The sequence below is a fragment of the Ptychodera flava genome, chromosome 20 (genome assembly GCF_041260155.1).
Source record: "Ptychodera flava strain L36383 chromosome 20, AS_Pfla_20210202, whole genome shotgun sequence".
In the NCBI taxonomy this organism is placed as follows: Eukaryota; Metazoa; Hemichordata; class Enteropneusta; family Ptychoderidae; genus Ptychodera; species Ptychodera flava.
In genome coordinates this window covers 22,845,916-22,856,308 of record NC_091947.1, presented here as the reverse complement: position 1 = coordinate 22,856,308, position 10,393 = coordinate 22,845,916, and the positions used below count along the sequence as shown (strand labels likewise).

Here is a 10,393-nt window from a genome sequence, read left to right as displayed (position 1 = left end):
AGTCTGACCAAAAAGGCTGCGATGCCGCTGTGCGCGCACTGCTGCTTCGTCCACAAGTTCCTCTTCGGGGATTCCCCGTGATATCGCAAGTTCTGATTGGCTCACACTTTATATGAACGTCATCAGTCATCAATAGGCGTCCTCACTTGCGGGGAAATCCACCGATGATAATGTACAATAGCAAGCTCCAGTTTCCGACGAAAGAAAACATAGGTTGCCGTCTGAAACTCAACATCGGCCATTTTGAAAATAAAGTAAACAAATAGGACTTTGAACGACAGAAGTTCTGCGTAATGGTTGATCGGTTGGTTGTCTTCGTCCTGCACTGTGACTGAAGGCGCGGCGATTACTGGTAGACCAGTACAATACAAAAGGTGAGTGATCCAGGTTTACCGTTCGTTTTATATGTCGATGACACCGAAAGAATCCTTCCCAAACGACTTCGATATTATGTAGCCATTTTTAACCGCATGATGACTCATAAACACACCCATGAGCTCAGGTGTCGAACCAGTTGAGGAAATCTGATGTTGTTTTTGTCAGTTTTTGATCGTAAAATATGTGTAAAAGGAACTTCAATCACACGGGACCCAGTAATCTGGTTGTTGTTGTTTGTATAGTAGGCTTACATTACGTTTGAAACAACATCACTATAGTTATGTTCGTTGCATTGTATTGGTCAACAACAACAACAACAACAACAACAAGACTAATAAAAACATAAACAACAATGCAAACAACAACAACCAGATTACTGGGTCCTCTGTACTTCATGTAATCGACAAGAAATACTGAAGTTGGACAGTGTGCTACTACAATCTCTATAAAGGGATAAAGTCGGCCATTTTAATGAATTTTGTTTGATACGAGATACTACTTATCTTGTTTGACATGCTGAAAGATACTGGATGAATGGGTGACTATGCATGTAATCGACCCCGGTTTTAGACAAATTAAATGAAACCATCGCCAAAATCTTAATGGTCATGACAATTTAATTAATTCATTTTCGCGATTGTTTCATTTAATGTCTAAAACGGGATCGAATATATGCATGGTCACCCATTTATTCAGTATCTTTCAACATTTCAAACAATATAGAAGTATCTCGCATTAAACAAAATTCATGAAAAATGGCCGACTTAGTCCCTTTAATTCATATTTACTTTGTTACAATAATGGATCCCACCACCCAGGCGCTCCAGCGTCTATCACAGTCCCTCTTAGTGACTGTAGTTATATAGAGGAGGAAAAAAGACGCCCTCTTGACATACAAATGGATGCAAATGATGCCATTAAATATTAAGCAACTTTGTTTTTAAAATCTCGACATAATCACACGGACTTGACTGTAGAAAGGACCTTGCAAAAAGCGACTAATACTAGAAAGCTCTGAAATGTAATCTCCACTAATGACCTTCTCCTCCCTTACTTGGTTTTTTTTTTACAGTTTTAGTATACTGCCTTTTGGCCCCATGGTATAACTCTATGAGCATCTCCCTAGTAACATCTCTTTACCAGAAAAGTGAAAAATTTTCTTCGGTGTGGATTAAGAAGTACAATATTGAAATATTGAATATTGAAAAAACTTGTCCATATGAAGATGCATGAAACTTATGAAGCAGATATTACAGCGGTTGGCGTTGAACCGTTTGCGTTGAATTGTTGGTAATACCAGTGTACGTACTGTCAAAATTAAGTTTAATTTTTCATCTCGATTATTATCATTATTATTATCATAATTGTTGTTGTTGTTGTTGTTGTTATTGCAGTTGTTGTTCTTAAAATAAAAACATCAAATTTCTGTCATTATTGTATATATACAGAAGTACCAAACTGCTCATGAATGCTGAATGACGTTCAGAATTTGTGCTAAATTCACACTTAGAACAGACCCTCGAAAATAGAGTTACAGCATTGCACATTAATGTGCTGTCCCGGTACTGCTCCGGCACTCTCGTATTATTTATACAGTCACAGGAAATGAAACTGTTCAATAGCAGCCTCACAATTTAAGGGTATAATTGTACTCATGCACACGCAGTAAATGAGCAATAATGGATGCTTCTTCTCCATACACGTTCTATCAAGGTTAATGGGACATCGGTTGTCTTTTCACCGTGACGGTAACATATAGACAGGTTTCCATTCTTGTTGTTATTAAAACATGAAAACAGTTTACGTCTTCCTTTGTCACAGAGAATTTAAGTGCCATCGCAGTACTGCTTGGACTCTAGACATGGCGTCCCGTAGCGTTCTCGTCACCGGTATTCCACGACGTGAAGGTGGCAATGTCGACAGAATGAAGGATCAGATCACCATCTACTTTCAAAAGAAGTCAAATGGAGGTGGTGATGTTGATTTAGTCTTGTTTCCACTGTCATCCAAAAGAAAAGATGCAGCTATGGTGTTTTTTAACGATAAAGCAGGTATATACAATAATCTGGTGCCGATGTTGCATTATAGCATTTACATATTAATCATTTATTTAACGGAGCAAAACATGTATTTACATTTTCATTTTTTGATTCAATGATTTGCAGTCACGTATACATTTAAATCGTAGCGTCCAACATGATCAGCTGTTGCTTGACTTTGCTATTGCAATAGTGGTCATGGTGGCGTTACAATGGCGTTACAATCGTTTCCACAAATCGTGCATGAATTCACCTACCGCGATAGAAGCAATGTACTATTTTTAGTAGTGTAACTTGTGACAGTGTATATAAAATCTCTCTCTCTCTCTCTCTCTCTCTCTCCAGTTATAGATACAGTGTTGAAAAGAAAACATCGTCTTTTCGAAAGTGAGGTGAAGGTCCAACTTAAACCTCCAGAGGTAAGCTGAGTAGATGCAGATAAACCTGGAACAGTACTAGAATATTCATAACAATTGAAAAGGAATAGAGCACAAATAGTTAAACACGCAGTTCTCAAACTCAAAAGAAAGAGCAGGCTGAGGCTGACATTTTGTTTAGAAATTGTATGGACATCTCAATTATACACATTCAGTTAGACTGGCCCCAGTCGCCTAACCTGTTTTTTTTCTGGGTGGCAATTACTGCCTGGGCCTAACTGTAGGCCATCGCGTTCACCCTAAGCCCTACGGGACAGCCTGCTAGAGTGTAATGCTTCAATTTCGCGATCACCTCAACACTAACGCGAAAGTCGGCTGAAGTTTATTCCTTCAATTGACTATATTTATATGCCCACAGACTTGGCGCAAGTTCAACATTCAGTCTCTCTATATATACAACGTAAATAAATGATATGTTAAGTTCATTTGCCACATATTTGTCTGTTGTTTCTTTTGCAGCCATTTAGTAATGTCCGTGCGGTGATATCTGCGGAGATGCTAGACTTAATCGGAGAGCAAGAAGAATTTTTCGAGAATTTATCAGCTAAAACTGGTATAACCTCACACACAGAAAACACAAAAGAAGGGAAAGCATTCATTGTAGAGGGGGGATATTATCAGTTTCAAAATGTTCAGAGGTTCTTTGAGAAGTACATCGATGATAAAATTGAAGACGAGGGCAAGCAATCTCGTAGATCCGCTGGCCAGAGCAAGGATAAAGCTGAACACACTGGAAAAGATGTTCAACTTAAATATCCACCTGATGAAAAATTTACGCCCAGTAGTCACGATGTTCCAGAAACATTGACATCACAGGCGTGGAATACAAGTCAGTTAAATCCGCAAGCTAAAAGCACAGACGGAAATCCAGAGAAAATGAAGTTAGGCATTCAAATTCCTTGCGACAGAGAAAGTCAAAAGCAAGACGAAGCAGCGACTAGGTGTGGGTTGATTGAACCAGGTGTGCGTGAAGATGAGAAGACTGATGACTCAGATGAGAGTTCATATGTTCTACGGGTTAATCCAGATATATTTGCATTCGTAAAACATGTTCATAACCATCAGTTTTCTGAAATCAAAAGCACTCACCGCATTAAAGTCTCACAAAAACCACATGATAAGGAATCCCTTGTTAGGCTCTATCCAAATGATCCCAGCGCCCACTCGAAAGATAATCTCGAGAAAGCACAGTCCGCGATTACAAAGTTGTATCAAGATAGCGTTGTTGACTTATGCCAGAGAAAAATGAACGTTGCTGCTTCTGAATCGGAGTTGACAAAGGCAGGAGCTGAAGTTGTAATGAAACATCCAAAGGTTTACGTAAAGATGCAAAGTAATGAAATGGTGTTCTATGGAAAGGAACGAGACATTGAAAATGCAAAATCAACACTAAGACGTGCACTCGGCCTTCTAGATCGAGAGGATAATGACAATGCAAATGAAATGGGCCGTAAGTTCGACTTTGATGATAAAGCATCGACCGAAAACCCAAGCAATGAGCCAAACGTCCCGAGAGGGAGACGTCATGCAAGACGAGACCCGACTAGCCCGACATATAATAATAATCTCTCAAGTGGCTATCGCCGAGAAAGAGGTATGGAATACAATGATCGATGTCAGTTTACCTTGAATGATATTTCCATTCAAGTCTACCGAGGTGACATCACTCATGAAAACACTGATGTGATCGTTAATGCAGCAAACGAAGACCTCGATCACATCGGAGGACTGGCTGCTGCTATCTCTGATGCCGCCGGCTATCAACTACAGAGTGAGTGTAAAGATATCCTGTACCGTCGAAACTACCAGCCACTCGCAGCATCTGAAATTGTCCCCTCTAGAGCGTATACCCTGCCATGTAAACATGTCATACATGCAGTTGGTCCAAGGTGGTATCGTTTTAAAGACAAGAGCTACTGTATCAGTCTGCTGAAAGAGACGTTCCAAAACTGTCTCAGCTGTGCCGACAGAGATCTTAAAGTCCGTTCAATTGCGATCCCAACAGTGAGTTCGGGAATCTTTGGCGTTCCGAAGCCGGTCTGTGCGCAGGCCTTGTTTGATGCGGTGACAGAATTTTGTAGCAGTCAGACGTCGAATGGAATATTGAAGGAAATCAGACTGGTGAATATTGATCATGAAAGCACTGAAGAGATCCTGAAGATATTTAAAGGACAGAGACCACCCACTGCTAGACATCAGGATGAGATGAGGAGGAGTGCTGGATTGGAGGATGCAGACTTCCGAGCTCCAAGGGAAAGATGGGAATCTCCGGACCGAGGAAAAGGAAGGACATATCTTGCAGAAATAAGCGATGATGATTCATACGATTCTGACCTTTAAATGTCTCAGTCACAACCCCCCCCCCCACCCTAGCGTGTACTCGCCCTTTGCATACCAGCTGGGAGAATAGGGATTGTATAAATGGACTAAAAACCCATTTCATCCCATTTCCCGTGGTGAAGGTCAAACTTTCCTGTGTAAAAGATACGATAGGACTAACTCATAGTTGTGAAAGAGTGAAATTAGCAGGCTCACAAATTTGAGTCTTTATGCTTTCATAGGAAATTCTATCAACATGTAGTTAGCTGCTCTGTTGTTGTCCTCGACCATAATATACCCTGAATAGGTTAATCGAATCTTACTACATGTATACCTGATCCAAATCGGATTTTCATACATATGAGCAACGTTCAGAATACTATTTTGGGTAGGGGTCTTTCTTTTTTTGAAATCCACTCTTTGATATTTGTTACATTTTTTGTCCATTTGAATCTAATTTTAGAAATTTGTGATATTTTTTTTTGTTTAGTTATCACTGTAAATTTGGAAACTTGTTTTCGACTTCAATACTCCACATATGCCCTCACATATGGTTATTTTGCTGGGCGTTTCTAGTTCGACGGTATAAGTGATTTCCTGGGTCCCTTAGGTATGAATTCATACTATTCAACAAAGAAGTTTTGTTTCGTCACAATATGATACATAACAATGACTTGAACGACAAGACACTTGCAGGCCATTGTTATGACAACATTTAACGAATGTAAGAATGGCTTCTCTGCCCACAAACAGTAACACAGGGAACCCAAAATTGTTGTTGTGGGTAAATATGGTCCAAGGGTACCAATTTAAAGGGACATTAGCTGTAACTTTTGACTAATTTTTCACTACTCTGTTTCAATGTATCAACTACAGAAGTTTACTATTATCCGATCATAATGACCAATGCCCGGTGTCCTGCTTGCGAACACAGCCTGTATATGTGAAATGACCATTGTTATTGTTATTTTTATAGTTGATAAATGTATTCTAGTCCGGACCTGAATACAAAATTTCAATACCAATGCAGATTAAACTCATATAGGGTATATTTATGAGCTAAATATTAGGAATTTCTCAATGGTTCAGGGATTCAAACCAGAAACTGCAGATGCATACACAGAACAAACAAAATAAAAAAAATGACCAAAGTTACAACTAATGGATCTTTAAATTGTTAAGATCACTTTTTGTTGTTCCACATCGTTGTCTTCTTTATTCACAAGAAGACAAATTACATCATTGTATTTTGACCGTGAGTTCAAATATGGTGATTAAGGTTGAATATTATGGAAATAACGGGCGACGCGCTGACCATTAACGTTTATTTGTGGGCAAGGGCGAGAGGAAAGCCAAAAATTAACGGGCGAGGCTTGCCGAGCCCGTTAATTTGGCTTTCCTGGAGCCCGCGCCCACAAATAAACGTTAATGGTCAGAGCGGAGTCTGTTATTTCCATTATATTATCAGCGAACCCAAGAAAACCGTCAAAATTTGCGAAAATTTCAGGAGCGAACGACAACTGGGCCCCAGAAACTGAGCAATACGCGACGCACTGTCACGCGCGCTATAAAAAATTGGCAAATCCGGAAATGTTTTCAGAAAATGTATCTCAACTTGACCTACAAGTGCTCCATTTTATTTTGTGATTGATTATGATTTACGTTTGGCTATAAAATTACGATACTTTGAGTTGTTAATCTTATTATTCATATTCACGGGCATGTAAACAAACCATTACTGTGTATTTGTGGTCAGTCACGTGGTTCAGTTCGACCAATCAAAATGCGACGGGCAGGGCATGGTAATATAATTTCGTTTGATGTATAGGTTAGCTAGTCATTGAGTAATTTAAGAGCTATAATATAAATTGAACCAACTGTCAAGGAAGACAGGTTTTAAGACCTTGGACTTTGCCTGTTTTGCAGTATACACCTGTAGAGTAACATGAATCATCATTTATAGCTGTCTTTTACTGTATATCGATTTGTTGTCATTGTGTGTGCTATCAATGACCACTGCAAATTGTAATTTACCGCATGGTCCCGTACTAAAGTTGCATTGCGGGATTCTGTTTTTCAAAAATCCAATACCGCCCTTCGTGAAAATCAACATTTGCCCTGCATAAAATGATTCAATACGTTTCACTATTTTCGTGTCGTGATCTTGATTAGAAGTGGGAGGAGGGCCTTAGTTAATAAAAAAATGTACTAAATAGGGTAGTACAAAATATGACAGAGATAACAACAGTGACAAAGTCAAATCCCGTGCAAAAAATAAAGTTACTTATTTAGCGTAGCATTATTCGATGTAAGTAAAGCTTTGTTTTTCAAGTATAATCTATATTAAAGTAAATACACAATCATTGACGTTTATGGGGACAATTTAAAGTATGACAAGCAAAGTAAGTAAGCTACGTAGATATAAACAGACATTTCGATTCTTTTTCAACTGTGACTTCATGTTTCCGGATTTTAATACTCTATTGGATTGATTCATATTGTCCTTTACCAATGATATGTTTTTTGGATAAAGATATTTTCCTTATCTTTTAACCCTTTTGGATAGGAGTGTTTATGAAGTAAAGCGGAATTCGCATGTATGCTATTGTTACAGTCGTAACACTACTTGTATGAGTTAAACTTCATCGTATGATGCTGCTTCTTAATCAGACGATTTAGGAGGAGGAATATAAAGTAATGATCATGCTATTTTTATGTACAGTAAAACATTTTATGCCTGTTGAATTACCACAAGTCAAATCAATAGGCATTTAGTGCACTTGAAAGGACACAGCGTAACATGCGTAACTCAGTGCATTTAGGGTTGTTTTTGAAGTGGTCAATATTACAGCTTTTGGTTGATGTGACGTTTTAGCGAAAAAAGATATGTACGACTTACATATATTAACTCTTTGTTTTAAAGATTATTTATAATTCTACGTATGCAGGATAATTTTCACAATCATTGTGCACTTTCAATATATGATCAAAGTAGTCTTTTCTCTTTGTTTTCACTTTTGGGGAGAAACCGTTAGATCGTGGAAGAAGCTTATCGGAATTCAGATTGCAATTTTCCCTGAATTGTTGATAAGCGCACTGTATATTAGATTCCACAGTTTTTGCATTTCCAGCTAGAAGGGCAACAGTGACGCTAAGATGCATTCAAAAACATTGGCAGCGCACATTGAAATGTAGTCGATATGTCTAAATTAGCAAATGAAACAGTCTTGTTACCCATTTAACTGACCATATTAAAAACGAAGACCCGGGTGTTGCAATTCTGGTGCACACGCTTTTCACGAATAGAGAAAACAATAAATGACTTAAATATTTCAGTTTTGAGTGATGTGTTGACACTGATGACAAAAATGCTTCAATCCCATAATTTTTTTACATGTTGAGACTCCTTTGTCTCCTTTTCATCGTCATATGAGGTCTTCTGCTTCGCAAAAGTCGGAGAAGGAGGCACTATGACCCTTTTTTTCAAAATATTCAGCTACCATCTTTTCAGCTTATTCTTTTCACATGCACTGTGAAGACGAGGTCAACGGAGGTAATCTCATAGACTGCTTCTCAGCTGTGACCATTGTACCAAACAAATGAGGACGAATGACATCACAGCATTGTTCTCGACCGTACTGGCACTGTAATTTAGGTCAAATACTCGTACTTTATCCACTGGTTTACAGGTTGCCGATAAGAGCGGTTAGCAACAGGAAAGCCATTCGTACGACAATAACTCGTTGTTTTGTCAGTCACAAATAAATAATTACCTGCCAGTGTATTTTAAGATACTTCGGACTGTAACTACTCAAATTACAGACGTCAGTTAAATAGCTTATCGATGCAAATATTTGCTTTGTGGAAGTATTGTCATATTTTATGTACGGAATCAGGCGGATACAGCGGACAGTACATAACAACTACGAAGAGTGGTCATATCGGAAGTGAACATATCTTCAAAATTATATTCGTCAAAATATACACGCCGTCTAGTAAAATTCCGAAGTCATTTCAAGAATAACTTGTAAATTCACGGTGATGTAAATATATAACTCTGGCTTTTTCACTTTACTAATTTTGAAGAACTCTTGTGACGACAGGTGGGTTTGTACCCATACGCAAATACGTGCAGATTCTGTCGGTATAGCGAGTGCTTCAATCTTCTATTGTCGTGATTGCCTGCCCACCTCATCGGAATTTTCATAATGGCTAGCTCGGTGACACCTGTTCTAGTAACTTTGTTTCATTGTTTTGTTGTGCCGCACCTTTGAAATTCGACATTCCCTTTCTAAGTATAAACAATGGTCAACATATAACCAAGAGCTCTCAGATGTCATAAACCCAATGCACTTTGAACTTTGCCAGAATCAAATGAGTCCTAAAACAGCTGGGGAACAATTCACTGTGTTACTTGACGGGTTTTTGTCTTCCAAACCGAGCTGGTGGACAATGAAAAGAGTTCGTATATCGAAGCCATGAACCAAAGACTTTGACTGAAGCCAAAAGAAAGAAAAATGCATTGCGAAGAAAGGCATATGGTACGGATGGCACGGAAGAAGACAGAAAAGCTTTCGCGAAGCGGTCAAGATCGTAAGTTACCTCAAGAAACAGAACAGGGCAAATAATATTGATAAGTCGACGATTCACCAAGAAAAGCTCTATAGAAATAACTTTTTCGCTTTTGCAAAAAAATGTACCGCTGGTGATTTGACAACTGTACCAACAAAACGACATTTACAAAACAGGAGGCTAATGCATTTTATCCATCAAAATATGCTAATGAAGCTGTCATTAATTTGACACAACTATCTTGGTTCCCCTGGATACCAACAACACAAAATACGTCATTTGATCTAAGTCTGTTAGACAAAAGATATTAAGCACATTTTGAAATCAAAGAAATCTAAATCGGCGCCAGTGATGATGGAATTCTTTATGGGCTTCTTAAAAAGCTACCAACTACTCATCGATTTCTAGCAACTATGTTCACAAAACAGCTCCATTATGGTGATCCACCAGAATCATGGTCTCAATGCCGTATTTCGTTGCTTTATAAAGGTGGTGACTCTCATGACCCGTCTAACTTTCGAATGATAGCTCTTACATCTTGTATTGGTAAATTGTATCATCAGATACTAACGAACAGATCACTAAACTACCTTTTAATGAACAATCTCATTGACAATACAACACAGAAAGCTTTTCTACCTGGTATCA

The 10,393-nt window shown here is 38.5% G+C and overlaps 1 protein-coding gene across 1 annotated transcript; it reads left to right on the top strand.

Moving 5' to 3' along the window:
- Positions 1-228: 228 nt before the first annotated feature.
- Positions 229-8,508, top strand: LOC139120346 (uncharacterized). The gene is made up of 4 exons (XM_070684686.1): positions 229-374; positions 2,200-2,429; positions 2,763-2,836; positions 3,314-8,508. The coding sequence occupies exons 2-4, from the start codon at positions 2,240-2,242 to the stop codon at positions 5,192-5,194; spliced, it is 2,145 nt and encodes a 714-aa protein (XP_070540787.1). The 5' UTR covers positions 229-374; positions 2,200-2,239; the 3' UTR covers positions 5,195-8,508.
- The last annotated feature ends 1,885 nt before the right edge of the window (positions 8,509-10,393 follow it).

Excerpts from the sequence above, each read along its gene's own strand:
- LOC139120346 (XM_070684686.1), top strand. The coding sequence starts at position 2,240 with ATGGCGTCCCGTAGCGTTCTCGTCACCGGTATTCCACGACGTGAAGGT. Across the intron at positions 2,430-2,762 it reads GTTTTTTAACGATAAAGCAG|TTATAGATACAGTGTTGAAA; the intron begins GTATATACAATA and ends CTCTCTCTCCAG. Across the intron at positions 2,837-3,313 it reads TCCAACTTAAACCTCCAGAG|CCATTTAGTAATGTCCGTGC; the intron begins GTAAGCTGAGTA and ends TTTCTTTTGCAG.